We start from the raw sequence: 19376 nt of genomic DNA, 5'->3' as shown, positions 1-19376 counted from the left end.
AGGGACGTCATTTGTGTTGGTGCGTAAGTAAAGATAGCGTCCGTAGAACTCAATGTATTTCGGTACAACCAACATGGCTGCCACATACGTGCTAAGAAAATCGTCGTCGTTCAGTTGCAACTAGTTATGCCTGATTATCCTGTAAAGAGGAAGTCATTCTAGGACCTGCTGTAAACACGTCTAGGTTAGAGTTTTTATTCAATGGCATCTTCCATGAATTCTCTGGAAGCGATTCAGAAAAAAATAGATGCTGTTAAACTATTCCTCTCTGTTTCACTGAGCATCGCCAATGCCCACACTGTGGATTTCTACACTTGCGATGTATGGGACCAGTTCATGGCTGTGCCACCCGTGGAGGTCTTGACAGAGATCACTTTGAATGGTGACCACAAGAGGGCGCCAGAACATTACTTAAAGCATGGCAATGGTACAGTAAGTGTTATTTTGTCGATGGTTCATTGACAAATATGAAATGTTTCAATGTAATTGTTATTACACGGTTGTAATAGTTATCAAAGTCAAAATGTTGAATAAAAAAAACAAAGGACAACTGTTATGTTTCTTTTTTTTTACTCTCGAAAAGCCAAGAAGATCACTTTTGGTTTCTGTGATGATAGTAAGCGCCTGGTGGATGTGGCTGAGCTCTTGGAGGCTGCCTATGCCCACTCCCTGCCTGGCCTCGGGGTCTGTGTGGGCCGCACAGAGCTACTGCAATCCCTCAGACACACTGACAACGCTCAACCCCTGGAGGAAGGTACAAAAGAATGGACATTATCCTAACCTATCCTAAGAGATAACTAAAGGGGAACTGTTTGTTTTAGTCCAAGTTATTGGTTCTGTCATTGCAACATACTGTCATTAGTGTCACTGATATAGAAATATAATTACTATCTATTTATAGTAATTCTATTTCTATGGTCACTGACACTTTGTTTGGTCACAGGTCTCTCAATAGCAATGCACAGATAGTGTACAGTTTTGCCATCCATGCAAGGATTCACTGACATTGCACATGTGTGTCCATTGGCAGTTCCAGCTGCTGTGGTGGAGAGTGATGAGTTTATGAACTCCAAGAAGTCCCACGAGGTGCAGGCCATGTCAGAGGTGGTGGCCAGCCTAGCCCAGCGCTGCCGGGTCAAACAGGTGAGACACAACCGGGTCTCATTTTAGCAGGCACAAAACAGAAGAAAACACTCTGAAACAGATCCAGGTACTATCTGATATTGTCGGATAAGAAACTCTTTTCTGTTTAAAACGTTAATGTTTTGCTACCGTGTGCCCTGGCCCTGACCACAACAGTGTTCTTCAATCCTGCTCCTGGGCACCTACAAGGTGTATGCAGGCTTTTGTTCCAGCCTTACACACCCGACTCAACTTATCAAGGGCTTGATGATTAGTTGATTAATTAAACAGTGGTGGGCTAGAACGAAAGCCTGCACACCCTATGAGTAGTGCAACCAAGACCAAGCTTGAACAACATCGACTGGAACCATTGTTTTCTGACCCATCACAATAAATCTTTGTCTCCCAGGTGATTGACGTGGGCTCGGGGAAAGGTTACCTGTGCTCTTTCCTGTCACTGCGGTACGGCCTCCAGGTGTACGGCATCGACTCGTCCAGCGTCAACACGCACGGCGCCCAGGAGAGGAACAGGAAGCTCAAGAAGTACTCCCGGGCCTACCAGAGGCACAGCAAAGCCAATAGGACTCTGACAGTGATGCTCCCTTCAGGCCAGGAGGACTTGGAGGATATTGCACCGGGTGAGAGAGAGGATATGGTTAAGATGAGTGGGGATGCAGCGAAGGGGAAGGGGAGGAGAGACGGGGAGGCACAGACCAACACAACAGGGTTAACAGATCGGAATGAGGAAGATGCAATGACATCACTTACCTCCGCCATTTTGTTAGAGGACAATTCCCTTCCAGAGTTGGACCAAAGTGACCCAGCCTCAGCTCCAGAGGATCCTTTTCTCAGTGCCCTGTGTGTGGGCATGGTGGAGCCCACCTCCCCCCGGGGTCCCCCCAGTGAGTTGAGCCTGGAGGAGAGGGAGAGGAGGAAGAGGGAGAACCTGGAGAGGAAGGCCAGGAGCTGGGTTAACAGTGGTGGCATGGGCAGCGGCATGCTGTACTCACCTCTGACCTCCTACGTTACCGCGGAGACGGAGCTCAAAGAGATTATTGGGGAGTTAGAGGTAGGTGACACTCACTGTCGACCAATAAGACAACGACAACGGCAAAACCATGCTCTTTTGAATGCAAATGTCATGTGTGGCAATTAATTAATTTAGATACTAAAGTCCCTAAGATTCATATTCACACCATAGTACATACACATTCAAGTAGACATTTTCTTTCAAGTGTGTGCTTGTGTCAATGTGCCTATAATATAATTGTATGATCACTGATGCCAGCTCTGCATCACATTGCTAATGTAGGCCTGTTTCAGTGCTGAGGCCGCTCTGTCCTTGTTTTCCAAACCCAGGATGCGGTCATGGTTGGTCTGCACACGTGTGGAGACCTGGCGCCCAGCACCCTGCGCATGTTTGTGGCCAAACGGGAGCTCCTCTCTGTCTGCAGCGTTGGCTGCTGCTACCACCTTCTCTCTGAGGAGTTTGATCCCACCAGACAAGGTAATTACATGGCCAGGGGGGAAAGTAAAGGTTGGGACACAGTGAGTGTGTGTGAGAGTGTGTGTGTGTGTGTGTATATGTGTTTTGAAGAATAGGTTATTATTAATATGTTTTTCCACCACTCAACCCTCATTGTGGGTCGCAACTCAATTGGTGGGTCACGAAGCAAAATAGTTTGGGAACCCCTGGACTTCATGACTTGACTTAAACCCTTTTGCTCTTTGATGAGCATAGATCCTTCACAAAGTTCCTCCAGTGGGAATGGACTAGATACTGTTGGTTAGAATGACAGTGTCACTCACCTATCAAGTCCATTCAGATCAGTCAGAGGGACAGGAGGCAGTGGACTTACCATCTAATTACCAACCTGGTGTACAGAGAGGCTTTTGTGTATTCCCCAAGGGAAAGGCTTCGATTTCATTCATTCATTAGGTACACATGTATACATACATGCATACATACATACATACATACATACATACATACATACATACATACATACAGTATGCAGGCAGGAAGGCACAGTCACCAGCACACAGACCCACCCTCCTCCGCCCCTTAGAGAACATATGGTTTCCATTGTGGAAATCTCAACCAGAGCCAAACTCTTACTTAGGACTACAGACTGCAACTGCCTCCTCTCCCCCACTAGGAGACCTGCAACCTGTCCACAGACGTCCCCCAGTTTTTATGCTAATCATAATTCTGTCACCCTGCACTGTCTACTTTGTCACTCTCACCAGCCCAAGGGAAGCATCATTCTCTCACTAGCCAAATATGAAGTAGCATAAACACTGATGTGGGTTGATGAGTTGGGTACACAGCCAACTTGCGCTCTCTAGATTCGGTTAGCTAAGAAGAGACTGTTAGAATCATTGAATGGATTTATCGTCTCAGGATAACAGTTTAGAGGATTGCAAATGTGATATTTTTGACCCGCTAATGTTCAGGTGTTGAATTGGATATGATTTATCCAGCATGTATTCTGACTTCATATGAGAGCGCTGTAGTATTTGTATTCCAATCACACTTAATCAATCCCGAAAAAACTTCATTAAGTCATCATTCTAAATGTACAATACACTAAGAAAGATCTACTCTACACAGAATATAAAGACCCATAGGGCTATAGTATAGAAAACACTATCTACTCTACACAGAATATAAAGACCCATAGGGCTATAGTATAGAAAACACTATCTACTCTACAGAATATAAAGACCCATAGGGCTATAGTATAGAAAACACTATCTACTCTACAGAATATAAAGACCCATAGGGCTATAGTATAGAAAACACTATCTACTCTACACAGAATATAAAGACCCATAGGGCTATATAGTATAGAAAACACTATCTACTCTACACAGAATATAAAGACCCATAGGGCTATATAGTATAGAAAACACTATCTACTCTACACAGAGTATAAAGACCCATAGGGCTATAGTATAGAAAACACTATCTACTCTACAGAATATAAAGACCCATAGGGCTATAGTATAGAAAACACTATCTACTCTACAGAATATAAAGACCCATAGGGCTATAGTATAGAAAACACTATCTACTCTACAGAATATAAAGACCCATAGGGCTATAGTATAGAAAACACTATCTACTTTACACAGAGTATAAAGACCCATAGGGCTATAGTATAGAAAACACTATCTACTCTACACAGAATATAAATACCCATAGGGCTATAGTATAGAAAACACTATCTACTCTACAGAATATAAAGACCCATAGGGCTATAGTATAGAAAACACTATCTACTCTACAGAATATAAAGACCCATAGGGCTATAGTATAGAAAACACTATCTACTCTACAGAGTATAAAGACCCATAGGGCTATAGTATAGAAAACACTATCTACTCTACAGAATATAAAGACCCATAGGGCTATAGTATAGAAAACACTATCTACTCTACACAGAATATAAAGACCCATAGGGCTATAGTATAGAAAACACTATCTACTCTACAGAATATAAAGACCCATAGGGCTATAGTATAGAAAACACTATCTACTCTACACAGAATATAAAGACCCATAGGGCTATAGTATAGAAAACACTATCTACTCTACAGAGAATATAAAGACCCATAGGGCTATAGTATAGAAAACACTATCTACTCTACAGAATATAAAGACCCATAGGGCTATAGTATAGAAAACACTATCTACTCTACAGAATATAAAGACCCATAGGGCTATAGTATAGAAAACACTATCTACTCTACAGAATATAAAGACCCATAGGGCTATAGTATAGAAAACACTATCTACTCTACAGAATATAAAGACCCATAGGGCTATAGTATAGAAAACACTATCTACTCTACAGAATATAAAGACCCATAGGGCTATAGTATAGAAAACACTATCTACTCTACAGAATATAAAGACCCATAGGGCTATAGTATAGAAAACACTATCTACTCTACACAGAATATAAAGACCCATAGGGCTATATAGTATAGAAAACACTATCTACTCTACAGAATATAAAGACCCATAGGGCTATATAGTATAGAAAACACTATCTACTCTACACAGAATATAAAGACCCATAGGGCTATATAGTATAGAAAACACTATCTACTCTACAGAGTATAAAGACCCATAGGGCTATATAGTATAGAAAACACTATCTACTATACAGAATATAAAGACCCATAGGGCTATAGTATAGAAAACACTATCTACTCTACAGAATATAAAGACCCATAGGGCTATAGTATAGAAAACACTATCTACTCTACAGAATATAAAGACCCATAGGGCTATAGTATAGAAAACACTATCTACTCTACAGAGTATAAAGACCCATAGGGCTATAGTATAGAAAACACTATCTACTCTACAGAATATAAAGACCCATAGGGCTATAGTATAGAAAACACTATCTACTCTACACAGAGTATAAAGACCCATAGGGCTATAGTATAGAAAACACTATCTACTCTACAGAGTATAAAGACCCATAGGGCTATAGTATAGAAAACACTATCTACTCTACACAGAGTATAAAGACCCATAGGGCTATAGTATAGAAAACACTATCTACTCTACACAGAATATAAAGACCCATAGGGCTATAGTATAGAAAACACTATCTACTCTACAGAATATAAAGACCCATAGGGCTATAGTATAGAAAACACTATCTATTCTACAGAGTATAAAGACCCATAGGGCTATAGTATAGAAAACACTATCTACTCTACACAGAATATAAAGACCCATAGGGCTATAGTATAGAAAACACTATCTACTCTACACAGAATATAAAGACCCATAGGGCTATAGTATAGAAAACACTATCTACTCTACAGAATATAAAGACCCATAGGGCTATATAGTATAGAAAACACTATCTACTCTACAGAATATAAAGACCCATAGGGCTATAGTATAGAAAACACTATCTACTCTACACAGAGTATAAAGACCCATAGGGCTATAGTATAGAAAACACTATCTACTCTACACAGAGTATAAAGACCCATAGGGCTATAGTATAGAAAACACTATCTACTCTACAGAATATAAAGACCCATAGGGCTATATAGTATAGAAAACACTATCTACTCTACACAGAATATAAAGACCCATAGGGCTATAGTATAGAAAACACTATCTACTCTACAGAATATAAAGACCCATAGGGCTATATAGTATAGAAAACACTATCTACTCTACAGAATATAAAGACCCATAGGGCTATATAGTATAGAAAACACTATCTACTCTACAGAATATAAAGACCCATAGGGCTATAGTATAGAAAACACTATCTACTCTACACAGAATATAAAGACCCATAGGGCTATAGTATAGAAAACACTATCTACTCTACAGAGTATAAAGACCCATAGGGCTATAGTATAGAAAACACTATCTACTCTACAGAATATAAAGACCCATAGGGCTATAGTATAGAAAACACTATCTACTCTACAGAATATAAAGACCCATAGGGCTATAGTATAGAAAACACTATCTACTCTACAGAGTATAAAGACCCATAGGGCTATAGTATAGAAAACACTATCTACTCTACACAGAGTATAAAGACCCATAGGGCTATAGTATAGAAAACACTATCTACTCTACAGAATATAAAGACCCATAGGGCTATATAGTATAGAAAACACAAAGGCAAGGAGACTTGTCTGATACATGGACCTGCAGCTGAAAGGTCAACAGTAAATAGTCCATAGTAGTGTCTATATCCTGTTCCCCTTGCTTTTTTCCCTCCAATTTACAATACATTTGTTTCCCTGAAATCAACAGTGAAATATTTTCTCTTATAAACTGGGTGGTTCAAACACTGAATGCTGATTGGCTGAAAGCCGTGGTATATCAGACCATATACCACGGGTATGACAAAACATTTATTTTTACTGCTCTAATTACATTGTTAATCAGTTTATAATAGCAATAAGGCACCTGGGGTGTTTGTGGTATATGGCCAATATACCACGGATAATGGCTGTGTCCTAGCACTCCACATTGCGTCGTGCGTGAGAACAGCCCTTAGCCGTGGTATATTGGCCATATACCACACCCCCTCGGGCCTTATTGCTTAAGTCTACATTCCTCTATTCTTTTAACCTAGAAGACTCAATATCATGTGGTTATTTTCTCCCTGTCATAGCTAGATATACATTTAGCTTCAGACAGATGTGATTGGTCAGAATGTTAGATCCAGCTGCTCCCCTATCCCTCCTTTATGAGGTATGAAACCTGGAATCCTCTGTGTGTGTGATGACAACCCCTGCGTGCTTTTAACAGTGATTCGGCACCGTGGCGTGGTGAGCTGCTTCCTATCACACTTTCTCTCTTAACACTGCGACCCCTGACCTGTTACTCGCCACTCTGTTGGGTTCGCCAATAATGACATCGCAGCGTTTTGATTGAAAACACTTGAGTTGTGCCAGACGTCCTTGCATGCTTCTCGCTCCTTCTTCCTCTATCTCTCTCTCGCTGTCCCGGCCTTGCAAAGAATTCTGGGATGCGGGCCAAACCCTGCAGTGTACTACCTCACCCTAAAAGATGGGAACCCAAACCACTAAAAGAGCTCAAGACTATAAGAGTGTGGAGATCCTTAGCTAAGTCGTATAGGAAACATCCATTCAATTGTGTCATACGGAACGAGAGCCACTGGACTGCACCATTCGTCATAGTCATTCAGTCTGGTGGATTTAGCCGAGTGTGAGACCCATCATCTGATGTGTGGTCAGCTTCCCTTAACAACGTAAACTGGCCTGGGACCAGTCCTTAAGGGCGTGAAGGAAGCGTGCCGCAGAGCCCTAGAGCCACTGTGTCTCCTTCTTCCTGACTGTTGGGAACTAACAGATGCCTCGTCGCACGCTACAATATTAGAAACACTTGTGTGTGTGTGTATGTGCCAGGGAAGGGGGCGAGCAGTGCTTGGCCCTCGAGACGTGGTCAGTTCAGTGTGGCTGAGATGAGGCTAGCGTGCTAGCGAAATGTAAACACTCCACAACGTATACTGTAAGCTAGCCTTCAAACTCTAGCAAAGCCTGTCTGCTCCAATTGACTCTGACCAGGACTGCCTCTGCTAATACCACTACCATGTGTTCAACAGGAGTGGAGTCAAAGAGCAAGGTGGCTAAGGGGTTAGCGACGCCCGCGCTCTCGGGTTTTTCGAGTTTGAAACTTCAAAGCTAGTTTGGGAATGCTCTGAATAGCATTAATGTTTCACTTCATTCTCTCTCCCTCTCTCCCTTTGAACTTTGGTTGGTGGCCTGTCAACTACCATAGTCACACTTTCCTATGGTGTTAAATACACGGTGCAGTTCTGACACAGCTGGTGTTAAAGTGTGTGTGTTTGTTTGTTTCAGAGTGTCCAAGCAGCAGCGTGTGTGGTTTCCCCTTGAGTGGCTACCTGAGGGAGCAGTCCTGGTTCTGTGGCAGAAATGCCAGGATGTCGGCGTGTCTGGTGAGCTTGACTCACCTTAGGTGACAAATATTTAGCCAACTGTCATTTGCTATATATATATATATATATACCACTGAACAGAAATATAAAGGCAACATATAATGTATTGGTCCCATGTTTCATCAGCTGAAATAAAAAAATCTCTGATTTTGTACATACTTTTGTTTACATCCCTGTTAGTGACCATTTCTCCTTTGCTAAAATAATCCATCAACCTGACAGGTGTGGCATATCAAGAAGCTGATTAAACAGCATGATTCTTACACAGGTGCATCTTGTGCTGGGGACAATAAAAGGCCACTCTAATATCTGCAGTTTTGTCACATAACACAATGCCACTGATGTCTCAAGTTGAGGGAGCATGCAATTGGCATGCTGACTGCAGGAATGTCCACCAGAGCTGTTGCCAGAGAATTTAATGTTAATTTCTCTACCATAATCCGCCTCCAACGTCGTTCTAGAGAATTTGACAGTACGTCCAACCGGCCTCACAACCGCAGACCACGTGTATGGTGTCGTGTGGGCGAGCGGTTTGCTGATGTCAACGTTGTGAACAGAGTGCCCCATGGTGGCAGTGGGGTTATGGTATGGGCAGGCATAAGCTATGGACAACAAACACAATTTCATTTTATCAATGGCAATTTGAATTCACAGAGATATCGTGATGAGATCCTGAGGCACATTGGTGTACCATTCATCCGCCACCATCACCTCATGTTTCAGCATGATAATGCACGGTCCCATGTCGCAAGGATCTGTACACAATTCCTGGAAGCTGAAAATGTCCCAGTTCTTCCATGGCCTCCATATTCACCAGACATGTCACCCATTGAGCATGTTTGGGATGCTCTGGATTGATGTGAACAACAGCGTGTTCCAGTTCCCGCCAATATCCAGCAACTTCGCACATCCATTGAAGAGGAGTGGGACAACATTCCACAGGCCATAATCAACAGCCTGATCAACTCTATGCGAAGGAGATGTGTCGCGCTGTATGAGGCAAATGGTGGTCACACCAGATACTGACCGGTTTTCTGAGCCACGCCCTACTTTGTTTTGAAGATAACTTTATTCCCAGTCATGTGAAATCCATAGATTAGGGCCTAATTAATTTATTTGAATTGATTTCCTTATATGAACTGTAACTCAGTAAAATCTTTGAAATTGTTGCATTTTATATTTTTGTTCAGTATAATATTTCTGTCAGCAACGCTTTAATGCACCGTCTTTCAACTAGACAGTATAGTTGAGGGCACTATACGGTTAGGTTGTGCCACAGTATTGACTTTTTAGTGCCCACAACTGTTCAATGCTGTACAGTTGGTCCTCAGTCTGTTATTGTAGTGAGACTAACTAATTGATATCTTCTACCTTTTTGAGTACCACATGTTGTAAGAGCAATGTAACTATTTTAACTCTGTTGTGACCCCAGGGAGAGTCCATTCATGGGGTCCAAATAAATACTGAATACTTAATAACATTTCACTTTATTTTCTCTTGTTCAGGCTTTGGAAAGAGTTGCCAAGGGCCAAGGGGTAAGTACTATATACATGTATATCAATACGTTGGACACATTTGGCCAAACTACAGTTCAATGAGTTGTCTGTGTGAGAATGACATCATGCAATCACAGTTCAATGAGTTTTTTTGGTTGCTACAAATTTGTGCTCATCAAAGATAATCAAAGCTGATCAATTGAATGATTGCATCCAGCATCTGGCCACGTGCGTTTCCCAAACGCTACAGATCCTGTTTTTATATGACGCGTTCCAGAGCAAGTGGATACGGATGCCTTAGAGAACACTGTTCCCATACATCTCCAGGGTCTTTCACAAACAATAAGGCCTGATTGAGACTTACAATACTATAGATATTTGAGCCGCCGACCACAGTCTGCATCCCAAGTGGCACCCTATTCCCTATATAGTGCACTACTTTTGACAAGGGCCCATAGGGCTCTGGTCAAAAGTAGTGCACTATATAGGGATAGGGACGCTAGCATGCGTGGTCAAACCCGTTACACGATACCGCCCGGACCATTCATAAATAATTTTTCTGAATATTAATGTAATCACTAAGGGATGGGATTGCGTGCTTAAACGGCAGCTCGCGTCCAACAACCAGTCTGATTGCACTCAGATCATATGTTGAGTTTGGTATAAGCATTGGGCATTGTCATAAAAACGTTTCCTCCAATGTGTTTTAATACGCACCCTAATCACTGGCAGAGAGTGAATGAATATCTCAAGAAAATCGTTTTTTGTAAGTGAAGACAACATGGGATCTTTGTTTATTTTCTGTCTCCCACAGATTCAGATGGAGTCACTCTTCTATAGGGCCGTCCTCCATGTGATTCTAAAGGATCACTACAGCTCCTTTAAAAGGTAGGTTTGGTCTCCCTGGTTAGGGAGACTACTGAGAGAGTCCAGGTGCCCCTGTCTTGGGGGGTCTGTAGTACCGTTGACAAAACCTGTTAGCCTTTGCTCTAGTGGGTTTTTACTGGCCCTCATTTTATGGTTTGTGGCCACTTTGTAAGAATCTCCACTTACTCAAATTCATTCAGCTAGGATACAAAAAACACAGACTTCTGATGTGAAGATACAACAAGGGTAGTCTCTACCCCTCTAGCTGAAGCTGTGGTCAATAGTAATTTTGAACATTGTAAGGAGCAGCACACAATGTAAGATCACCAGACTTCCTGAATGGGTTGTTGACTGCTGCTGGGTAAAGTAGAACAAGTGAAGAGGAATGATTGATCCTGGTGAAGACAGTTGGTCTTCTCAGCCCCATAGAGACAGGGGAGGTACCCTCTGTATTACACACACACACAAAGACAACCCCACACATACACACACAATGACAACCACACACACGATGACAACCTCACACCTCTCACTGACATGTCTATCCCCGTAGCCTACAGGACACTGGGTCCCTCACTGAGTGAAGTTAGGATCCCATACCTCATTAATGGACCTGACCACCTCTCACTGACATGTCTATCCCCGTAGCCTACAGGACACTGGGTCCCTCACTGAGTGAAGTCAGGATCCCATACCTCATTAATGGACCTGACCACCTCTCACTGACATGTCTATCCCCGTAGCCTACAGGACACTGGGTCCCTCACTGAGTGAAGTCAGGATCCCATACCTCATTAATGGACCTGACCACCTCTCACTGACATGTCTATCCCCGTAGCCTACAGGACACTGGGTCCCTCACTGAGTGAAGTCAGGATCCCATACCTCATTAATGGACCTGACCACCTCTCACTGACATGTCTATCCCCGTAGCTTACAGGACACTGGGTCCCTCACTGAGTGAAGTTAGGATCCCATACCTCATTAATGGACCTGACCACCTCTCACTGACATGTCTATCCCCGTAGCTTACAGGACACTGGGTCCCTCACTGAGTGAAGTTAGGATCCCATACCTCATTAATGGACCTGACCACCTCTCACTGACATGTCTATCCCCGTAGCCTACAGGACACTGGGTCCCTCACTGAGTGAAGTTAGGATCCCATACCTCATTAATGGACCTGACCACCTCTCACTGGCATGTCTATCCCCGTAGCTTACAGGACACTGGGTCCCTCACTGAGTGAAGTCAGGATCCCATACCTCATTAATGGACCTGACCACCTCTCACTGGCATGTCTATCCCTGTAGCTTACAGGACACTGGGTCCCTCACTGAGTGAAGTCAGGATCCCATACCTCATTAATGGACCTGACCACCTCTCACTGGCATGTCTATCCCCGTAGCCTACAGGACACTTGGTCCCTCACTGAGTGAAGTCAGGATCCCATACCTCATTAATGGACCTGACCACCTCTCACTGACATGTCTATCCCCGTAGCCTACAGGACACTGGGTCCCTCGCTGAGTGAAGTCAGGATCCCATACCTCATTAATGGACCTGACCACCTCTCACTGACATGTCTATCCCCGTAGCCTACAGGACACTGGGTCCCTCACTGAGTGAAGTCAGGATCCCATACCTCATTAATGGACCTGACCACCTCTCACTGACATGTCTATCCCCGTAGCCTACAGGACACTGGGTCCCTCACTGAGTGAAGTCAGGATCCCATACCTCATTAATGGACCTGACCACCTCTCACTGACATGTCTATCCCCGTAGCCTACAGGACACTTGGTCCCTCACTGAGTGAAGTCAGGATCCCATACCTCATTAATGGACCTGACCACCTCTCACTGACATGTCTATCCCCGTAGCCTACAGGACACTTGGCCCCTCACTGAGTGAAGTCAGGATCCCATACCTCATTAATGGACCTGACCACCTCTCTACTGTTGCATGTGTGATGACCGCTTCACTTTGGTTGCCAGGGTGTTGTAGCGTAGCATAGCGTAGCGTAGCAAGGGAGGAAAAATAAGAGAGGCAAGAGGAGAATCGGATGCCTATGACTTAATATACACTGGTAGGCTGATTTCAGCGATGGTGATTTGGGGGTTGAAAGAGCTGTCTTCACATGTGTGTCATTGGCAGCGAGAAGCGTGTGGGGAACGTCTACTCCAAGGCCACCTCGTTCGTGGACTACGTCTGGAGAGCCCTCCGGAGGCTGGAGCTGGACGAGTCAAAGGTCAGTGATGGGAGATATCACAATATTAGGACGTTTTGGGAACAGACTTGGGAATGTTCTTCAGAGCAACACATCCTCAGGGGGAATCCCACACTGCTGCTTTGGACACCAGGAAAGCAACCCATAATGGATTTGGTGTAAAAAAAACAACAACAGCGTATTCTTGGCGTAAGATGTGAAATCCCGGCGAGAGGACAGGCTTTTAGCATAGCTCTGTACAATTGAACTGACAGTAACGATTATCTGTAACGGTACCTGAAGTCCCTGTACAGTTGAACGTCTTTGGTTGCTCTAAACCATCTTTGAAACTGACATATGGAATCTAAAGAGCTCTTTAGAAATGGACAAGTTGTGTAATATGCACCTAGAGTACTGTGTGATCATGGGTAAGGCATGTCTGAACTGGCTCCCTCGAGTCGTTCTATAAATGAGAGGTTTGTTGCTCGTAAAGCCTGGGATTAAAAGTGTTCAATGGGTTGTGTGTTACCACTCTCATGTTACTCACCTATCACCTCCACACATGACCCTGCTCTGTCTCTAACACTTCCCACATTCTTCTCTTTATCCCTCCCTCTCTCTCCCATCTCTCCCTCCTCCATCTCTCTTTCACTACCTCTTCTCTGCCTCCCGCCCTCCCTCCCTCTCTCTCCCATCTCTCCCTCCTCCATCTCTCTTTCACTACCTCTTCTCTGCCTCCCGCCCTCCCTCCCTCTCTCCCATCTCTCCCTCCTCCATCTCTCTTTCACTACCTCTTCTCTCCCTCTCGCCCTCCCTCCCTCTCTCCCATCTCTCCCTCCTCCATCTCTCTTTCACTACCTCTTCTCTCCCTCTCGCCCTCCCTCCCTCTCTCCCATCTCTCCCTCCTCCATCTCTCTTTCACTACCTCTTCTCTGCCTCTCACCCTCCCTCCCTCTCTCCCATCTCTCCCTCCTCCATCTCTCTTTCACTACCTCTTCTCTCCCTCCCACCCTCCCTCCCTCTCTCCCATCTCTCCCTCCTCCATCTCTCTTTCACTACCTCTTATCTGCCTCTCGCCCTCCCTCCCTCTCTCTCCCATCTCTCCCTCCTCCATCTCTCTTTCACTACCTCTTCTCTGCCTCTCTCCCTCCTTCCTTCCCTGTCTACCAGCTGTCTGACGGTGTCATACAGGGTTACCACGACACATACCGACCCAGGATGGTTGAGATGGAGGCCTTTAACATGGTAGGTCCCAACTGGGATACCATAGCACTACTACCTAGAGGAAGTATCATCACTCTGAATGAATGGCTCACACAGGACTTCTATGGCTATAGGAGCATTGATTCTCTTTGTCCAGCACTTTCTGTTTTGGAACGTTCACGTTTACACAACTCCCTCAATGACTTGTGTAAACTCTACTCTGTGTAAATAATCTGGCAATTAAGTGATATTTTTACTGTCCTCAGGCTGCTAATGAAACCTAGTTTTGAAATCAGAGGTGTTCTATTTCAGTGATGTTACAACAGCCATGCCCTTGCTCTGCTTTGATAAGGTACCTAGTTGTATTCCGTTGGATCCCATAGTGTTGAAGTACACATAACAGAAGTACACTTAGAACTAGTGTTTACTGACCTGCTACCTGTGTTTACCCAGCTGAAGGTGACTTTGGCTCCCTGCATCGAGGGTCTGATTCTCCTGGACCGCCTCTGCTTCCTGAAAGAACAGGTACAGGACCAGCCTCAACCACAATGGCACACAACAGACTTGGGATGCATCTCAGTAGTCTAATGTCGCTGCCTCTCCTTGTCTCCTTCATATGCACTGATCTGAATAGGGATCGGTGAGACTAAAATGGTGGATGTCTACTGGGGATTTGCTTTCACCTGTCCAGTTCCTACAGGTCCGTGCAGATAAAGGAGAGGAGACAAGGGATGGGGTCCACTATTGAGATGCACCCCAACTACAGCACACCAATCAATGTTACTAAAAAAGGAGAGGCATCACTTCCTCCTTGTTCATTCTCTGTCAATCCCTCCAACCTGTGGTCAGACACACACAGACACACACAGACACACACGAACACATACGAACACACACAGACACACGCAGGCCAGATATAGTGGTCCGGTCCCTATGACTTCAAACGGCCGCGGCGCGACACCAAACATCTATTTTCCTCATTGTCCCATAATTACCCGTGTCTGGTTCCCCAGAGCTAAGTAGTGGGTGAAAACATGACCTCAGCCGCCAGACCAATGGAGGGAACTATTGTTTCTCCCTCCCAGCTACAAACAGAGGAGGTCTGGGCCTGGAACGCACATTGTCTGGCTAATTGCTATAGGGTGTGTTCATTGATTCACAATGTGATAGGACAAAACGCAGAAGGATTCTTGGAGTGTGGTTTTAGTGGCTTTCGCTGCTACAGAGACAATGGCTATACCGTTCAAGCCTGGTCCCAGATCTGTTTGTGCTGTATATGCAACATTGACCATAGAAGTTGGCTATACAGCACAAACAGATTTGAGACCAGCCAAATACTGTACCTGTTTAGCTGTTCCATTCATGTTTTCTCAGAAGGGATTTTGGATGACGTGGTTATGTAGACTATTAGTTGTCTTCGGTCCATCTCTTTAAAGTGATACAGTGGTGTGGCCCTTAGAAGGGTTGAGCTATTTTCTGAATGACTTGGGTAGGGGAATAATGTAGTGATTATGACTGTTACACGATGGCTTCTGCTTAGATCCGATATTCCTGACACATAGTCCCACCTTACTGTTAGGTTCAGCCGTTTAGAATTCCTATTTTCCATTTCCTGCTCTGAGAACATGCTTTTAAAAAACAACAACTTTAAAACGCTCCGCGTCGACACTCTTCAAATGTAATGCTGAGTGATCCTTGTGCCAATTTGTGAGGAGTTCTCAAAGTTTTAACACACATTACCCGGCTATATGAAGAAACTCCCGATTCATATTTCATATGGAGTCCTTCCTATTGAAGTCATAGCGGCGTGTACTCAACGTCCGTGTCCTTTAAGGCCCCTAAACTCAGCTCCTATAACTGCTGTATGTTTATCCATAGGTCTTGATGATTTGCTTGTCCCAAACATTAAAGGAGCTTTGCGACTCGTTAAATTTCCCCGACGACAGATCACTTAAGTCGGGAGAAATCAGAGAGGACGCCATTAGGGTTGAGTTCGCGCTGTGGAGGGTTTGAGGTGTCCCGCTTATTACAGACCAGGGGTGTAACTTCACACCGTTGTACTCCGGGCCAAAACTAATGACGTAATCTGTGATTTGAGTGATCGTAATGAGCTATCTAAGGTTGATGCCTTGTACAAAAGTGTTCCCTAACAGGAATATGTAACAGAAATTGATTAGAATGCAGATTTTTTTGTGAGCGTGCGTGCATGTGGTGGTCAGTACAGGCTGTTGATTTAGGTTTGTACAAAGCATAGCTCTCAGTGCAGGCCTACCAAACACATGGAGCCATAATTGGTCAGTATCTGTAAGGTATCAAGCCAGACTGTGTTCAAACATAAAGACAGTATTCAAACATGCTGCTTCCAGCCTGTCAGAGTCCACCTAACACAATATTTGCACAGATGTGACTACTCGAGGGAAACATTATAAAGATCTTTTACAGGGGAGAGAGCAGTTCTCATCTGAGGCCCCTCGCGGCGTGGTTCAAAGACAAACTGCGGTGGTGTGTTTTGGGGGGGGGGTCTTTGACGTTGTTTTCTAACTGTTTTTGTTCTTCTTGTCGTTGATGTCTGTTACAGGAAGACGTGGCGTTCTCCACTCTGGTGCAGCTCTTTGATCCGCTGTTGTCGCCGCGCTGTTACGGAGTTGTCGGAGTGAAGGCAACTGGGACGGAGTTGTCGGAGTGAAGGCACCTGGGACGGAGTTGTCGGAGTGAAGGCACCTGGGACGGAGTTGTCGGAGTGAAGGCACCTGGGACGGAGTTGTCGGAGTGAAGGCACCTGGGACGGAGTTGTCGGAGTGAAGGCACCTGGGACGGAGTTGTCGGAGTGAAGGCCCCTGGGACGGAGTTGTCGGAGTGAAGGCACCTGGGACAGCATCATAGAGTTCTTGGAGATGGGACAAACTGCATTTTCTGCCATTTGTATGTTTTATTTTATTCCATTTTTTGCTGACCGTCATTTTAGTAAGGTTTTAATGTGATTATGTACTCCTTACTCAGTCACGTACAAATATGGGATCATTGTTTAGTGTTTTCTCTACTTTTGCCTCCTCTGGTTTCTGCCAGTCATACTGTACTATGGGGTGTACCATACCATATTGTATTAATACATCATTTTTAGAAGATAAAAATGTTCCTGGTGTTCCGGCTGGTCTTTCTCTGAGTGCCTGCCTTAGAGGACCAAACATTAAAACCACATGGTTAAAGCACCTGGAAAAAACATCTCTCCTTCCCTCCCTCATTTCGCAGCTCGTACCTCTGTCTTTTATTGATTTATTTATACTGAACAAAAATATAAATGCAACAATTTCAACGATTTTACTGAGTTACAGTTCATATAAGGAAATAAGTCAATTTAACTAAATAAATTAGTCCATGGATCCATGGATTTCACATGAATGGGCAGGGATGCAAATCAGAATGTGGTTTTCCCCAGAAAAGGTCTTTATTACAGACAGAAACACTCATCAGCAACCCCCCACCCTCCATCAGACAATCCCACAAGTGAAGGAGCTGGATGTGGAGCTCTGTGAGCGTTTTTCATTTGCATCCTTATATAAACATTGTTCCACCCACATCTAGCACCCGATGTCACAGGAAGGCCAAAAAGATCATCAAGGACAACAACCACCCGAGCCACTGCCTGTTCACCCGCTATCATCCAGAAGGCGAGGTCAGTACAGGTGCATCAAAGCTGGGACCGAGAGACTGAAAAACAGCTTTTATCTCAAGGCCATCACTGTTAAACAGCCATCACTAGCACAAAGAGACTGCTGCCTACATACAGACTTGAAATCATTGGCCACTTTAATAAATGGATCACTAGTCACTTTAATAATGCCACTTTAATAATGTTTACATTTCTTGCATCACTCTTCTCATATGTATTTACTGTATTTTATATCTATTGCATCTTAGCCTATGCTACTCGGTCATTGCTCATCCATATATTAATATTTACATATTCTTATTCCATTCCTTTACTTAGATTTGTGTGTATTAGGTAGTTGTTGTGGAATTGTTAGATGACTTGTTAGATATTGCTGCACTGTCGGAATTAGAAGCACAAGCATTTCGCTACACTCACAATAACATCTGCTAACCATGTGTATGTGACCAATAACATCTGCTAACCATGTGTATGTGACCAATAACATCTGCTAACCATGTGTATGTGACCAATAACATTTGATTTGATCTGTTCCATGCATCGAATGGGGTTGGAGTCAAGGAAAAATAAACATTTGTTCCTCCCAAATATAACAATGTGCATTACATAAATATTCAAATAAAGTGTGTACATAAAATGTCTGTAAAACCACAACGAGGACATCGACCTATCAAGTAGGTTTTGATAAGTCATCGGGTACAGTGCAGGAGTAGGCTGAAGTGATGAACGACAATGCGTTAGTTCTCGTTCACATTTAAAACAACATGCATGGGCATTGTATCATTAACACTTCTGGGGAATAATGTCTGGAGGATGAAAATCCAAAAACATTCTCTTTTCCTCAGAGTATTATTTATATCACCTGTCTGATATCTTGACTTTATGCCACAATACCTAAAGGTAGAAATGTCATGTTTTAGGTCATTATAATGTATCGCGACAATTGAACTTTTACGTTCACTAATTCTCTGTTTGAGAGAATGAGAGGTTTTTCCTATGTAATGCTGCTCACATTGACATTTAATCATGTAGATTAACATGGGTGGGGGAGCACGTAAAATTGTGGGTGGCAGAAATATTCACAGTTCATTATATTGTTGCTCTGTGCGCAGCCTCTGCATTTATAGCTACCATTCAGAAGATGGCGTAAAAGAGCCTGGCTCATTTTCATTTGTGGCTGGCAGTTGGCATGGACCAACTTGTCGCGTAAATTGCGACCTCTCCTATATACTATAAGTGGTGGGTTCTTAAATTCTGCTGGTAAAGCTGAGTCTGATGATAAAACATGCCAATGTTTCTTGACAGCATCTCCCACTTTGCGAGAG

The 19376-nt window shown here is 43.7% G+C and overlaps 1 protein-coding gene across 2 annotated transcripts; it reads left to right on the top strand.

The window, feature by feature from the left end:
• Positions 1-32: 32 nt before the first annotated feature.
• LOC115180221 (methyltransferase-like protein 25) lies at positions 33-17603 on the top strand. Of its 2 annotated transcripts, XM_029742137.1 has the most exons (12): positions 33-427; positions 584-754; positions 1031-1143; positions 1532-2191; positions 2482-2629; positions 8509-8606; positions 10112-10141; positions 10917-10990; positions 13127-13220; positions 14349-14423; positions 14835-14906; positions 16960-17603. In XM_029742137.1, exons 1-12 carry the CDS (start codon positions 202-204, stop codon positions 17065-17067), a joined length of 1869 nt encoding a protein of 622 aa, XP_029597997.1. In that variant the 5' UTR covers positions 33-201; the 3' UTR covers positions 17068-17603. The 2 variants fall into 2 exon arrangements, 1 of the variants encoding a protein (XP_029597997.1); XR_003873045.1 differs by lacking the exon at positions 16960-17603 and having other exon boundaries at positions 14349-14733; positions 14835-14907.
• The last annotated feature ends 1773 nt before the right edge of the window (positions 17604-19376 follow it).

Source organism: Salmo trutta, chromosome 40 (genome assembly GCF_901001165.1).
Source record: "Salmo trutta chromosome 40, fSalTru1.1, whole genome shotgun sequence".
NCBI classification, from domain to species: domain Eukaryota; kingdom Metazoa; phylum Chordata; class Actinopteri; order Salmoniformes; family Salmonidae; genus Salmo; species Salmo trutta.
This window is presented reverse-complemented; position numbering and strand designations above follow the sequence as displayed.